This window comes from Cebidichthys violaceus, unplaced genomic scaffold (assembly GCF_023349555.1).
Source record: "Cebidichthys violaceus isolate CVI_PGR_0920_01 unplaced genomic scaffold, fCebVio1.0.p SCAF_11, whole genome shotgun sequence".
In the NCBI taxonomy this organism is placed as follows: domain Eukaryota; kingdom Metazoa; phylum Chordata; class Actinopteri; order Perciformes; family Stichaeidae; genus Cebidichthys; species Cebidichthys violaceus.
This window is the reverse complement of record NW_027176274.1, coordinates 2,448,725-2,464,413: the sequence shown is the minus strand read 5'-3', so window position 1 is coordinate 2,464,413 and position 15,689 is coordinate 2,448,725. Positions and strand designations below refer to the sequence as shown.

Below are 15,689 nucleotides of genomic sequence, written 5' to 3'. Positions count from 1 at the left end.
GTTGTTTTGATTGTTGTGTGTCATGTTCTTATAAATAAAATAATTCACAGTATTTCACCTTGAATTGTTTTTTTTTTTTTTAATATATATATATATATATATATATATATTTATATATTTATATATATATATATTTATATATATATATATTTATATATATATATATTTATATATTTATATATATGAGATACAAAAGTCCAAATTTTACGCTTTGCTCAGCAGTTATTCAATATTTTAGATATGACAGAGAAAAGCAGCAAATCCTCACACAAAAGGTGGAACTAGAGACTGGATTATCAAGTAGAATCCCCAGGTATGCTGCTGGTTACATCCAAAGACGTTATTTCTACCACTCGCTACACTTTTTAGATACATTTTATATATTTTTTTAATCCACAAATAGACGTTCAGGATGTGTTGTCTGTGTTATTTGTGATTGTAGACTTGCAGAGAACATCCTAATGTAGGCCTACAAACAACCTCATGGCCCAAAACACAATCTTCTTTCCCAGAAGCTGGAGTCCCATCAAGTTTTAGGGAATAATTCCACAAATAAAAAAAGATAAGAGTGCTACGTGCATTGCTCCGCTTTAATGATTAGTCAACATACCGAAGGGCTTGCCAAAGCTAACACAGGATCCTGGTGCAAAGCCGCAACACACCCTGCAAAGGTCTGTGCGTTACCTGCGGGCTGCGGACGTTTTCGTTGAACATGTTGTCAACGGCAGGAGGAGCCGGGAGAGTCGTTCATGCGGACTGGAGTCATTTTGGGGAACAATGAAGTGATTTTGTCTTTTTCATAGCCGACTATTCCTCTTTATGTATTTATTTTCTCAACATGGAATGACACGGGACTCTTTGAAAGGTAGGTTTAACGTTCGCCAACTGTTGAGTTGAGCCTGCTAGGTTACTTTTTTGCCAATTTGTTTTGTCAATTTAGGAAAAAAAGAAATTTTATTAAGGTGCCGGTTTGCTTATTGCCTCGTTTAAGAGTGAATGACAGTAAGTCAGAGTCGTTACTGGAGCATTTTTTACTTTTGCCACCTGGAAACATCAAATTGAAAAGTTTGTTAATTAGGTTTGGCAAACTAGTGACCAACTTTTTTTTAACAGGAGAGTGACAAAACAGTTGATTTATAGCTAAACAATTATGTAAAACAATTGTAGAAATCTGTTCATTGTTGTTTGATGCTCGTTAGTGAATGCTGCCTGTCTCGACTGATTTATTTATTTTGTTAGTTAGCAGCTAGTAACCTGGCTCATTAATGACGTCTCTGCAGCCGCAGCTTTAGAAGCGCACCCTGCTGCATCCGGGTGTCTCGCGCTGCACCTGTTGCTGTTTAACCGGGATAGGCGGAACCAAAACTGTTCCGTTTCAACACAAACTCATCTAATCCTACCTGAAATGTGGTCACTTGCTGATGATTTTCAAATCCTAAACTGAATTTCTTCATGTTGCTTTTTTTTTTTTTAACATTCAATCTATGATCAACTCTGAGCACATAGGCCCACCTGTGGAAGTGTGACACTACTGTTTACATTCGTAGGTTGTAATGGAAACCCTGCCAATCGGTTGGACTGTGCACACCTGTGACAAGAAGGGAGACGTGTCAGCGCTGTTGAAGGGGAGAGTTGCTGACACCAACACGACCACACATGTCCATGATTTGTTTCATGAAGATGCACAGGTAGTGTCCTCAAAATGAACGTGATGATGACTTGTTGGTGTCCAAATATCAGCCTGTAGTTTTTACTGTCTTTGATCAGGGCTTCCAGCAGTCTCGCCGGCCGTGGTGGAGGATCAAACTGTTTGTGTGGGAGCCGGTGCTCTTTGGTACCTGGGATGGAGTTTTCACCACCTGCATGATCAACATCTTTGGTGTGGTGCTGTTCTTGCGTACCGGCTACCTGGTGGTCAGTATGCACCGTGTTGCTTTCTCTTTAAGTGACAGTGACGGAAAGACTGCAGTCTTACTATGCGTGCATTCGTCTTAATGTGCGTTAATGGAGAAGAAATACAAAAGAAGAAATGTCTTTATTAAAGAGACAAAATAACAGACCGTAAAGATTCAAATCAATCTAAATCTTAACCAAAATCTATGATTCCTCTGTGTGCGTCAACGCATGCTGAAGGTTCCTAGAGCTACATCTAGTGATGGAGATCCTCTTGGTCAGCTAGGTGCTGTAGAAATCTTTGCAGATGTTTTGTATTTATTATTTCAATATATGTGAGAATGCAGTTGAAAGTGCCTATATAGTGTAAAGTGTGCTTGAATGTTACGCTCATCTGCAGTTTTAAAGAGCAAAGAAATATTTACTTTCTCACACTAATCACAATTTACAATGTTTGGGTGTTGAAGGTTCCCATCGGGACACACAACCTACAGTCTATGCGCACAACCCACCGACTCACCAATAAAGCAAACTCTCTATCATTGAGACTGGTGTCTCACGGTTGTCATTATAAAGCGGACCGCGTATGAGCAGATGCATTAGAATGATAACCGTGTAGACTCGAGTCTCAAGTGACCATTTGCAAACTGGTGCTTTATATATGGATAATGTCAAACATCCATGTTTAACTGGTTCTAAGACTTTGCAGATTAATGACACAGAAATTACTTTATATTATGGGTTTTTTTCCCCTCTCTATAGCCTCATGTCTGGTGTGCTTCACACACCATCTCTTTCAAGTTCTGTTCATTTTTCTTTTTATCTGCAACCATCACTAAGCATGTGTCACCCCGTCAGTTGATCCCAAACAATTTAATGGGCTTGTGTCATCGCAGGACACGGCTACAAAGACCCTGTGATCTTAATTGGTAAATTCGTTTGGGTAAAACTTGACAGCTAAAACATATAGTTGGCCATGTGGGAGATGGGATTTCTTGAGTGAAAGTGAGAAGCATCTAATCACTTGCTTCCTTATCACTTGTTAAAAACGTTGAATGTTTTCCCTGGTTTAATGGGCCTGATTTCACCAAATAGAATCAAATAGAATTATGGGGATTCGTAGCAGTAAAAAAACATTAAGATCGGAGTAAAAATGTTCTAATAAAATATGCTATTTCCATTTTGTGTCACGTTGTCTCCCGTCGTCATCCTCCAGGGGAACACAGGCGTGCTGCTCGGGATGTTCCTCGTCTCCTTGGTGGTGCTGGTTGCTTTAGTGACGGTGATGTCGGGGATTGGGGTGTGTGACCACTGTGGCGTCGGGAGTGGCGGAATCTACTCCATGATCTCCATCGTCCTGGGTGGCAGGGTCGGGGGCACCGTGGGCCTGCTTTACGTGTTCGGACAGGCGAGTAACCAATCCAGACTTTCAGTTCGACGTCAGTGGTTGATTTTGGAGGACGATCCACGCGTCGCCTTTTTACCTTTTTCTTCTGCTGTCGCCCCTCTCATGCTGCCTCCCACCTTGCAGTGCGTAGCTGGAGCCATGTACCTCACGGGTTTCTCAGAGTCGGTGGCGGAGCTGCTGGGCCTGCAGAGCCAGTGGGCGGTGCGTGGCATGTCTGCAGCGGTGCTGCTGGCACTGCTTGGAATCAACCTGGCCGGTGTGAAGTGGATCGTCCGACTCCAGCTGCTGCTGCTGGCTGTGCTGGCCGTCTCCACGCTGGACTTCGTCGTTGGCACCTTCACGCACCTCGATCCAGGTAGGGCTTGGGGTCATGAATATACTGCATGTGAAGGGTTAGGACTGCCTTCGAGAGACCGATCGATACTGCAGAGCCACCGCCAGGAGGTGGACGAAGTTGCGGAGAAAGGGTCACCGCTGCCTCCACAAGATGGACAAACTATATTGAGAGGATACGTTTTTGGGTTGAGAGCTGGTGTAAGATATACACCTCTAAAGCACTGGCTGCATAGTCAGTAGTTTCTGCTGCTTTGTGTGGAAACCAAGTAAACTACAAATACTATTAATGGGACCTCTCTGGAAACGTTAGTAAAACAACGTCCCGTGAGAATTCTCGAAAAAACGTCCCGCGAATTTCCCACGAAGGATAGGATAAACAATGTCCCACGCCTGGCGATCCCATAAGCACTCTGTAAACATTAATAAAACAACTTTTCACAAACGTTCCGTTAACCCGAGGAGAACGACGCCCCACGAACATTCTGTGAACGTTAGAAAAACAACGCTGCCTTGTGTGGAAACCATGAAAACTACAAAGTGTAAAGATGTGAACTCTCCGGACATAATCCGGTTCACAGACGTTCTGTAAACGCATCGCACTGGTTCCCTCGACAAAAAGCCATTTGGATTTTTCTATTTGTATTTTGGAATACGGCAGAAAATAGAGAGAATAGAAACACAAGTTTATATCTACACGTGTTGTTCTGCAACATAATCTTCCCAAATGAACACCACTTTTAGGATTTTGAAGCGTGACTACATAAGGCAGAATTTCTGAGTATGACAGATGACCAACTTCGACACAACCCGCAATTTGACGTGTGGAACACAGGTGTAACTGATACGTTAATTGCTGCAGTGAATTGCAGTAAATGCTGGACTGCAGCCCTCGTTAACATTGTTAGTTAATGTGCTTTTCCTGCCATAACCAAATATAAAAAGAGTAAGTAAGAGTGTTTTTTTTTTTTAGGAAACGATTCATGAACAAGAGTGCTTCGATGCCAGAAAGACGAGATTTAGTTATTCAGAAAATCAAAATGAGATGAATACCACAAGATGACCAGATTGTTGACAGGGAAGAAAAGCCTCATAATTCAAATCCAACATATGAAAAAGCATATCTGAGTTAAGCGTTATACTTGCTTAACCTGCTTGTACCTGAGCTTCTTTTGTTCGTAGATTCCACACCATTGTTCCTGCTTGATAAAAATGGGGGGGGGGGGGGGGGGGGAGTAGTATGTGGACTGAGACGGTTTGGTAACTACAGACCTGAGTGGTGAATATCTGTGACCTGATCAGGCCAGTAGAGGTAGCTGTAGTACTACTTTGTAGTACTACTTATTGTTGTCAGTATTGCTCTCTCATTCTGCTGAGGCTCGACCTCCACCTCTCCATGAAGAGGCTGGTGTCACACCAACAACCTTTTTGATACAGACGTTACCAACTTTTGTTAGTTTTTTGTCTTCCTTTGCCCTCATGGTCGGGTTAGGTTAGTCAGAAACTTCTGTAAAATGCTGTTTTTCTCCTGGTTTAATAAGCCGAGTCTGAGAACTGGCAGCGTGTTTACTGAGAAGATTCTTTTTTTTTTAATTATTTTGTGGTGAGGAATTGTTGCCGTTTTTTTGGAGTAGATTGTATTCTTTTGCTGGCAGTCAGGAAGTCCTTCCCCACATTTCCTGTTCTCACTGATTGTCAACGTCCTGTCCAGTGGGAGGAGAAAAGTGTTCCAGTCTTTATGTGAACAGGACATAAAAAGGGTCAAAATAGCTTACATCTTGCATAAACAGAAAAAAAAACATACACTATAAGAAATACATATCCAGTCAATCACATAGTCTAATGTCCTATTGTTTGCTTCCCCCCCCCCCCCCCCAGCAAACCAGCAGGAACTCATAGTGCCTGTGTCTAGCTGTGGCTAGTTTTTTTTTTTTTTTTTACAAGATTACGCTTCACAACTTCTCACACCCCAGTGTCAAACAAACTAAACGGACTCTAATTCCACCTTGCCCTAACCTGTACTTGTCCACCACTCCCAACCTCCAACCTTCTTCATATTATAGTAGGCGGAGGCCACTTTGCAGGTCTGAAGAATTGTTGGGAGAACCACCCATAATGGCTGCTCCCAGGTTTTTCCAATTAAGAGCTTCTGTATGTGTGTGTTGTGCTGGTGACCTCATGGTTGGCGGAGGACCAGCAGGTCCACTAGCTTTGTTTGAAACAGCCCAGATTAGTCTGCACCGAGTGAACGCCGAGGCACATCCCGAAGGAAAGGAGGACGTGGTCAAAGTTTGATATCTCATCCCCGATGCACACTTTCGGAAACTGCCATAGCTAATCATGTCAGGTCAGCCAAGTGACATAGCCCACTATATGGAAGCTATGATGGGATATTGGCTTGCTGTCGGTTTGCTGGGTGTTTAATACAAAACAGGACATTTAACCGTCAGTGTTCACGCTCTGAAATGGCAACATTTTGAGTTAATGATTTGTCAATTAATAAATTAATGGTTTCAGGTATTTTTTCAAAGGCCATACAGTCTTTTGTTCCAGCTTCTTTAACTTAGCTGCTTGTCTCTGTTTTATATCATTGTAAACTGAAAATCTTTTTTTTACATATTTGTTTTATTACAAACTACACACAACTCAAGAAAATAACCGTTGCAGTCCTAGTCTAATTCATTTTGTATGTATTGCAAAGATGAATATGCAACAATCAGTATGTGTTTTATTATTATAATAATAATAATGTATTTGTTTTATTATGCTAGATTTCAGTGATTAGATTCTCCTGATTTTGATGTAGTTTCAGTGGCTTTTGAACCCCAACAACACAGATATTTGAAGGGTAAGACTGAATTACTGGGTTTTTTGGTTCAAATCAAACAGTAAAGCGCATCTACAGTTAAAATCCAAAAAGTTTTGGAATTTGTAATCTATTTATCTAGTTGACCTCATCCTTATTCTGTCAGCACACACTCTCAGCCTCTATCTCAACGTGTACAACGCGCCCCGCTGACGGCTCTGTTAGCATTAGGAGTAGAAGGATTCAGGGTGTTTTTACGTCTGTAGATGAACTCTCACCTGTAGACGCACTTAGCTTCCTCATTTCCCCGGCCTTAACGATCTGTTAAGTGACTGATTGCGACTTGTAAGACGGCTCAGAATGGTGCTTTATCTTCCCTGACAGGAGGACTTCATGTCTTTTTTTTTTTTTTTGTGCAGTAAATGATTTAGTTTGGTCAGTAACACTGCCAGCATATTGTCTCTTCAGCCAAACAATTCAACCGCAAAACCTTCTGGTTGTGGCGCACGGACACAAAACAATCTGCCACTCCTACACAATCCCTTTTTAATATAAGCCTATTCCCCACAGAACGGGACGCCATAATGTGCTGCTTGGGTCTGGGGTTTAGGGTGTTAACCAGACTCACCCACATTTTTGGAAAATGACAAAGAGGGAAGGCCGGAACTGAGATCTGAGGCCTGCTGCTCCAGAGACCGCTACATCATCTCTTCCTGTGATCCACACCATAATATATAGTTCTCAATCATCCCAGTGGGACCTTCCCCACCTCCTGTAACATCACAGCCTGCCCTGTTCTCCGTGCACCGCTAGTTCATACTGGTTAGTGCGGGAGAGCAAGAGGTCAGCCAGACTGGGGGAGAGGCCTCAGACCCTCCATGTAATCTGACTACACATTCCAGCCTGCATCAGAGGAATGCCGAGTTCAGAAAGGAACCCCACTCTGCCCATACACTTGTTCCTCAGACAATACAACACTGTAATATGAATGCTTTCACCACATCTTTATCCAAAATATAGTTTGCTCTACAGGCGTCCATAAAGCAGAGGGATTGAGGTCCACCCTCTTCACTTTACAGTTGATTTCAACCCGTCGAGACTTGAGTTTGCATCAGCCGGGCTGCACAGCAGTGCTCAGAGCTTCACGTTAACGTCTGCATGCTGACATGCTCACTTTTCAACATGCCGATGTTCAGCAGGTGTAATGTTTGTATTGTAACTTGCATACAAAGAATAACCGTTTCTGGCTCGCTGTGCAAAACGTCAGGGGGCTGCCATGTACATCTGAGCGTTCCTTTGATAGAGGAGCATGGTGGGATGAATGCACTATGGGAAAACTTGCAGACATGAACACCGACTGCCCTGGTTCTGTTATATTCTGATTGTTTGGACAGAGGGCGGTCTCGCAGGGTCACAGAGTGAACGAAAGTTTGGGCACCGACTCCAATTTGATGTCAGTTTTTTTTTTTTTTTTTTTTTTTTTTTTTTTCTTCAGCCTCCCTAAATTCCCATCCTGGAGAACATACTTTGGAGTAACATGTCAATCCAGCCTTCCATGGTTTGGGCTTTTGTCAAAAACAAAAGAAGAAAAAAAGAAATCGTCTCTCTCTCTCTCTTTCTCTTTTCTCTCACACTGTCTCCCTCTCTCGCTCGCTCTCATTCCTTGCTCAAACTTGGAAGCTGCCGAGCTTCTGAAAAGGGTGGCGACTTCCTTTTGGATAAACATGTCATTAATCTGAGAGAACACATTCTTTCCCATCGCAAGATAACCGAGGGGGGGGGAAATGTCCGGTGTTGTAGCATAGGCCCGTCCTTCAGACTGTGTTGTTTGAATGGCCCTTTACCAATGCAGAACAATCCCCCCCCCCTCCCTGCACGTTCAACCAACGGACCTAGACTGGACCGGCTGTCATGACGTTAGACTGCAGTCTCCTACTTTCATCTGTCGTTAAAAAAAAAAAAAAAAAAAAGACACAACGTCTCTAATTGCAGTCATGACATCCAAGGTAGTGCTCTAATATATATTTGGAGGAATATCAAAAGTTAAATAAGAATATTATTTTGCCCACCAGCTTCCATGTATTGTTACTTTTTTTTTTTTTTTTTTTAAAGAATGAAAACCTCTATAACTGATACAGTGTTTCAAACCTATAGTATAGGTTTCTGGTACTGCAGGTATTTCCAGGGGGAAAAGGTCCCCTGGTGCAGACGTGATGTGTTTACATATCCAGTCAGTCTCAGCAGCTCCAGGAAATGTGGCGCAAAAACTCAGCGAGCAGCCTGCACTCGAGCGTTACAGCCTTTTGGAGTAGAAGTTGATTTTATAACTTATTCTTGAAGCAGAACTTTGATTTACTCAGTGAAACAATGCTGGTAATCCTGGCATACGGTTCACAACTAATGTGCTTTGTTGTTGTTGTTTCCTCTCTCAGAAAACGGTTTCATTGGTTATTCAGCCGGGCTGCTCAGCAGCAACACGATGCCAGATTACACCCCGGGAGAAACCTTCTTCACGGTCTTTGGGGTCTTCTTCCCCGCTGCTACAGGTGAGGAGGCTCGTAGTTTGCGTGGCACATGTGCAGTACGGATTAAGAGCACCTTATCTGCCCTGTGAGGTTAACCGTCAACGCTTCAGCCCTACTCTTCATTTCTTGCAGCTACATATGCATCGTAAAAATACATTTTGTATTGTACAGCATGTTGTGTACATTTCTGTGGTGTGTGTGTGTGTGTGTGTGTGTGTGTGTGTGTGTGTGTGTGTGTGTGTGTGTGTGTGTGTGTAGGGGTTATGGCAGGCTTCAACATGAGCTCAGACCTTCAGCGGCCTGAACACAACATCCCTGTGGGAACGCTGGCAGCTGTCTTCACCTCGTATGACGATATCCCAGCAAACACACACACACACACACACACACACACACACACACACACACACACACACTTAACAATATTGTAAAATAAGAAAACACCACATAGTAACACTACACAATAAAGTACACGGGACAACGACTACAGTAAAAGTGCAATAGCGGTGTGCTGTTGGTGACCCACAGGTGGTTCCTGTATCTGGTCTTTGTCTTCCTTCTGGGGGCCATCTGCACCAGAGAAGCTCTGCGCTATGACTTCTTGATCGCAGAAAAGGTAAACCCCCGTCTCTGTTTCCACGCTGCCCCGTCAGAGCGGCCCGCTCAACACAGAAAGGGTTGAGTTGAGGGGATTCCCCATCATGGCTCACTCTGTTGATGTGGTGTGGTTAGTTCAGGTTCTGACTGCCTGTTCTCAGTCTTGAGATGTAGGAACCGTTGCTGATTTAAAGGCTTAGGGTTCATTTGATGTGCACTTTTCCATAATACTGCTTCAAAGCGTTGTTCAAAACCACATGTATCTTGTATATTTGTGTACAGCGCTCCAGTTTGTGGTGGTTAGAGGTCAGACCTGTTGTCACTGCCGTACATGACATTGTGAACTAGAGTGTACAAGTAGTGTAGTATTACTGCCAAACTCGCGCTCGTATTAATATATTTCGTTTTGCTTTAACCAATCATCGACTCTTTGCTAAAAAAGGTCCTTGACTTCCATCAGTGGTTAGCTCCCATTGTTTTTATAAGGTGCTGGCTGCAGCGGAACTGAACTGGGTGTAGCTGTTGTGTGCGCTCAACCACACCCCATCCTCTTCCACCCTGTGTTTGTTTTCCCTCTTCCTCCAGGTCTCCTTGGTGGGCTTCCTCTTTCTGCTGGGCCTCTACATCTCCTCCCTGGCTTCCTGCATGGGCGGCCTGTACGGAGCACCCAGGATCCTCCAGTGCATCGCCCGGGAGAGGGTCATCCCCGCGCTGGCCTTCCTGGGAAGAGGGGTGGGTGCATGGAGCCGTCTGCACATTAGCAGTATGCTGAACAACAGGAGCTAGATTCACCACGGTGTACAGATTATGTGGTGAGGGTGTGTGTTTCTGCACCAGAATGCAGAATGGTCATTTGCTCTCAAGCCAAATGAAGTAAGACCTTCCTATGATGGTAAACATTATAAGCTCTTCATGTGAAGACATGATCCAAATAAGTAGGACCCAGAAGCATGCTGTAAAGCTCATGAAAGATTTATTCCTGCGTGTTTTTTTAAACGATAGCATCAAAGTTATTTTTAGTAATTTGACCAAACAATCGCTATCGGTGCACTTACTGACTTTTTGCAGAGTTTTCAACTGTATTTTGCTGAACTTTTAATCCATCGTGGATGAGAAGTTCTTAAAAGTACTTTTGGATTACATCATGAATGGCTTCTGAGCTCACGTGTCGACAACTCTGCCTCCATGACAACTGAGCAACATCTGCTTCTGTTGATCAAGACTTGTGTCAAACCATCAACCCGTGAAAAGCTCAGTGAAACGCTGGTACTTAGAGTTAAAATGATCACTTGTCAAACACGTTGGTAAATGCTGACTGCAGAGGATTCGTTTCTGACCTAAGTAACTAAACTACATCTTTAAATAGTTGATCATCAACTATTAGGTAAATCACATTAACTTGAGTCATGTTATACATGTTTGTAGTACTAATTTTGTCTCTGATTACCTGCAATAATTTGTATTCTGACCTAATATTTAGTTGTGAAATGTAACCAAGTACATGTACTCAAGTACTCTACTTGGGTACAAATTTGAGATACTTGACAGTACCTGAGTATTTTATTCTCATGCCACTTTATACCTCTACTTTACTACAATTTCGATGGAAATATTGTACTTTTTACTCTACTACAATTATTTGACAGTTGTAGCTACTAGTTACTTTAAAAAAATAGAATTTTTTTGCACACAAAACATATGAAAATGTAATCATTTCATATTATTTCAATCAAAAACACCACAACATTTCATGGTTCCAGCTTGTGAAGATTTGCTGCTTTTCCATAATTTTTTTTTTATTTATAAAAATGTTGACATTTGTACTATTTTTTTGGACCAAACGAGCGTTGTGAAAGTATCACTTTATGCCGTTTAATTGTGGCATTCATCACTATTTTCTGAATTTTCAAAAACCAGAAAATAACCAGCAGATTAATCTATAAAGGAAATAGTTCAAAATTAGCTTCAACTCAACCAAATGTGAATCAGAATTAAAAAAAAACATGATTTTACATTAATGCATGAGTAATATTTTATCTGCAGCAAGTACTTTTAATACATGAATTACATTTGATTGTACTTGCATACTTGTACATTTTCAGTGCAGGACTTTTGTGTTTTACTGGAGTATTTTAACAGGGTAGTATTCATACTTAAACTTAAGTAATGGATCGGAGTGCTTCCTTTGACTGCTAATAAGTGTGTGTGTAGTCTGGATGCACATGGCGGTGCGGTGGGTGGACTCAACAGGAAACAGTGACAGGACCGCCTAACTATAGAGTGCCGACTTCACTTCACAGAAGTGACTTGACTGACTGCATTACAGCAAAGAGTTACGGCTCACTGCTGCTGCACAACTGCACACACACACACACACACACACACACACACACACACACACACACACACACACACACACACACACACACACACACACACAGTCACGTCGACGTTCTGATCCCGTCCACCCCAGCAGCAGTGTCTGACCTCTCTCAGTGGGCTGGAATGAGGCCCTAGACATCTTGGCCCAAATCAAAGCTTCAGAACAAACGCAGGAAGGGCGACGGGCAGGGCCCAGCTCCGCTGTGTGCTCTGGAGGCCCGCCAGGCAGCACAGCAGTGCTCCTTAAACTGTGTGACAGGACCTGGGCAGTGAAAGCAAGCTGGTTAGCAATTATGTTAACATGTGGTTTGCTAACTTTCTACTGTTTTTTTTTTTTTTATATTGCACGAATATAACTTTAAGTTTAGTTTCATTTCATCGCTCCCCGTCGATGGCTGTTTCTCCTTTTGGTGTCCAGAGCTTTTATTTGGGTAAAAGGTTGCAAAGCTACAGCATCTCAATCGGGACAATGGGACAATCTTCTTTGTCCCAGCCTCGCTGTGTTGACTTTACGCATTTTATTCTCAGTACCACCGTCGTGTGAAACCTAATCTCCAGAACATCAACTTGTCATGAGTTGATTAAAAGCAGGTCTGATTTCAGCTTTGTGACGATGTATTTTGTTTGTTATAATAATCACCAGTTTTGGATATTTAGGTTTTTTAATAGACAACAATATTGTGACACTAGCTCCCTCTTCAACAGAAAGGCCCAAACAAGACTCCAGTGGCAGCCATCTTCCTGACCAGCCTGCTTACCTTGGCCTTCATCTTCATCGGTCAGGTCAATGTGCTGGCCCCCATCGTCACCATCAACTTCCTGCTCACCTATAGCTTCATCGACTACTCCTTCTTCAGCGTGGCCATGACCCTCCAGCTGCAGGCTAAGGAGAAGAAGGAGACCCTCGTCCCGCTCAAAAGAAACCGGCGTGGGTCATCCAGGCAGAGCTCTAGGCCTCTGATTGAGGCCGATCCTCCGAGCTACGGGAGTGGAGGCGAGAGTCCGCGGGGTAAAGGCACTCTGTTGGAGTTCACCAAGGACATGGACCAGATCTTTCCCCCTGTGTCGAATGTTGACGCTGGGGCTGAGAAGACCTCCTCCACGCAAGAGCTGAGCAGTCAATACGAGGGCGCAAAGGCCAATGTCACTGCTAAGCAGAAGCTGATGGACAGCTTTGGTTTGGACCAGAACAGCAAGAGGTTCTCAGGAGAGGAAGCTGAGGTGCCGTGTGGAGACACGGAGCCCACGGCTGGAGAAGAACCACAAGTCGAATGCTGCTCAAAAGTAAACCATGCTGAGCAGGATTCATCTGCTGACCCTCACAGTCACAGCACAGGTGATCAGCTCCAACCATCCAACACTAGACTAGACAGGAGAAGAGATTATAGAAGATAGTTGTTGTTTTTTTATTAACCTGACCCTTTAATTGGCTCCCTCAGGTGTTGGAGGTAAAGCCGAGCACCAGAGCTTTGAGATCAAACCCATCCAGGATTCATTGCATGCAAAGTTCTGCAACCACTGGGCCGCTCTTATCGGGGTAGGCTACACATGTCATGCTCTACATTGTAGATATTTGATTTCAGATCATATTTACATAATCTAATGATTCTTTTTGTTTCTTTCAGGCATTGAGCTCCATTGTGATTATGTTTGTCATTCAGTGGGCTTATGCCCTAGCAAACATAGTCTTTGCCTTGCTGCTCTTCTTCTACATCGGGAAAACAAGTCCTGGACTACCTATAGGTGATTTCCATCACTTCATTTCCTGTTCAGACGCACTTAGCGTCATGGTGATGTCCTGTCAGGGTGACCAAATGTCTCGACTCCGACAGGAAAGTCCCACGTGAAAAGAATAATGCATTACAAATGAAAAAAATCCAACGTTGATGGAATGCTGTATTAACATGACATGGGACCGAGTGAGTGGTTTCTGTGTTTCACATGTACCACCTGCACCTCTGCAGCGTTTTCCATTTCCATTGTGGACATAAAATGCATTTGGATGAAGTTTTACTGCAGCCAGCACTGAGCTTAGCGCCTATAGCTGTTGTGTTTTCGTGTTGTCCCTCCGTCTGGTCCATCCTCCTGAACACAGAGAGGAGTCTTCTGGAATTTCAAGGCCTTCTTAGTAAGCAGGAAGTTGTTGATCATTATTCATGCGTTGCATTTTTAGTGCTTTTTAATGAACATATTTCATTACACATTCTCTGTGTTGATATTTACTTGATTGGTTTCCTCTCTGCTGAAAGGAGGAAACATGTTCTTTATGCATGGTGTTATTTTTGTAGCAGGATTACAAGGTAATTCCATAAACGTGTTTAATTGTAGGCCTTTTATAACGGGAGTGGTCCGCAAGTAATTCCTTTTTATGTAAGCTAAATCTTGCCTCCTTCCTGCATTTATTTTGTGTTATCAGATCATTCATTTCATCCCATTATGTCCAACTACAGACCTCTTGATTTGCAGTTTACCCCTTTTTGAAGCGGTTAGAGTTGGTCACCCCCTGCTCAGTTGTGTGATGTGACCTGGTAATGTACTCTGGCACATTTGTGGGACTTTCACTTGTGCTCTTTTCGCCTGGCAGGCTGGCAGCTGTTGAGGCTTAGGATGTCTTAGATGGGACACCCAGCACCTGTTCATTAAACTCCCCACAGTACAGCGTGCCTCAGCTGTCTGATTTACATTTCAGAGCACAATATCTGCGAGTGTTGAACACTTGTCCCACAGGTGGTTGATGCGATGCTGTGTGTTTCTCTGTTACTACACTTCTGTGCACTGTTGACACGTCAAATATCGACGGAGTTTCTTTTATTTGTGGCGTTCTAGTCATGACTGTTTGTGTTTTTGATTCATTTGCAGGTATTGCAGCTCGATTCAGCTTTTTCACATGGCTCAAATCAACATTGAATAGCATTTGCAGGTATTGTGTGTTTGTTATGGTACAAAATGATCAATCGGGAATCAGTTTATAGGAATAAGTGACGGATGAATAATACATTTTAAATGTCATTCATCATAGAAACCTATTTGCTAAATTATCTATCCAGATCATTGATAAAACACAGAGTGAAACTAAAGTAATTTGTCATACTTGTCATTATCTAGTGGTTCTAGTATTTGTCATAGAATGTCAGATAAGATTTTCAGTTCGTAGTTTCCCATGTCACACTTGTCCCCTGGAACCCATTTCTTCGTCTTTCAGGAGGAACGGATATCCTCGGGACGAGATCGTCGTCACCCCCTCTCTGTTCGGGGTCGGGCTGAAAACCAAGCAGCTCACAGAGGAAAATGCTGACTTTGCCTCTCGTCACCGCCACCACCAATCCTCATTCATCAGGGTCAACAAGATGGTGCAACCGCCACTCCACTGACTGACTTAAACACTGCCTCTGCATCAAGCTGTCAGCCTGACACCACATGTTCTGCCTCAAACCCTGTGGGCCTCATTCTGCACACACATACTGTGGCTCAGATCTTTTTTTTTTTCTTCTGAAAATTATGATATAACTTTTGAAGTAACACAATCTTTGTTAAAACATGTTGTCAGATTACTGTACTGCTGGGTCACTTCCAGATAGTCCAGACATTATGGTGCTCATATGGCTTAAATACCTTATGTACATGTGGCACAAAGGTTTCATTAAAATATGTTAGTTCACCTCTGCGTGTCCACAGATCACTGAAATAAATCCCAGGTTGTTGGTAGTTTGCTTTTTGTAGTTGTTAGACTTAGACATTAATTTAT

General features: G+C 42.9%; 1 protein-coding gene across 1 annotated transcript; it reads left to right on the top strand.

Annotated features, from left to right (window-relative positions):
* The first annotated feature begins 699 nt into the window (after positions 1-699).
* LOC137892328 (solute carrier family 12 member 8-like) lies at positions 700-15,602 on the top strand. The gene is made up of 14 exons (XM_068737375.1): positions 700-865; positions 1,548-1,688; positions 1,768-1,914; positions 3,110-3,301; positions 3,425-3,656; positions 8,873-8,986; positions 9,224-9,311; positions 9,494-9,581; positions 10,148-10,294; positions 12,650-13,280; positions 13,384-13,481; positions 13,570-13,687; positions 14,804-14,864; positions 15,147-15,602. Exons 2-14 carry the CDS (start codon positions 1,554-1,556, stop codon positions 15,313-15,315), a joined length of 2,220 nt encoding a protein of 739 aa, XP_068593476.1. The 5' UTR covers positions 700-865; positions 1,548-1,553; the 3' UTR covers positions 15,316-15,602.
* Positions 15,603-15,689: the final 87 nt, after the last annotated feature.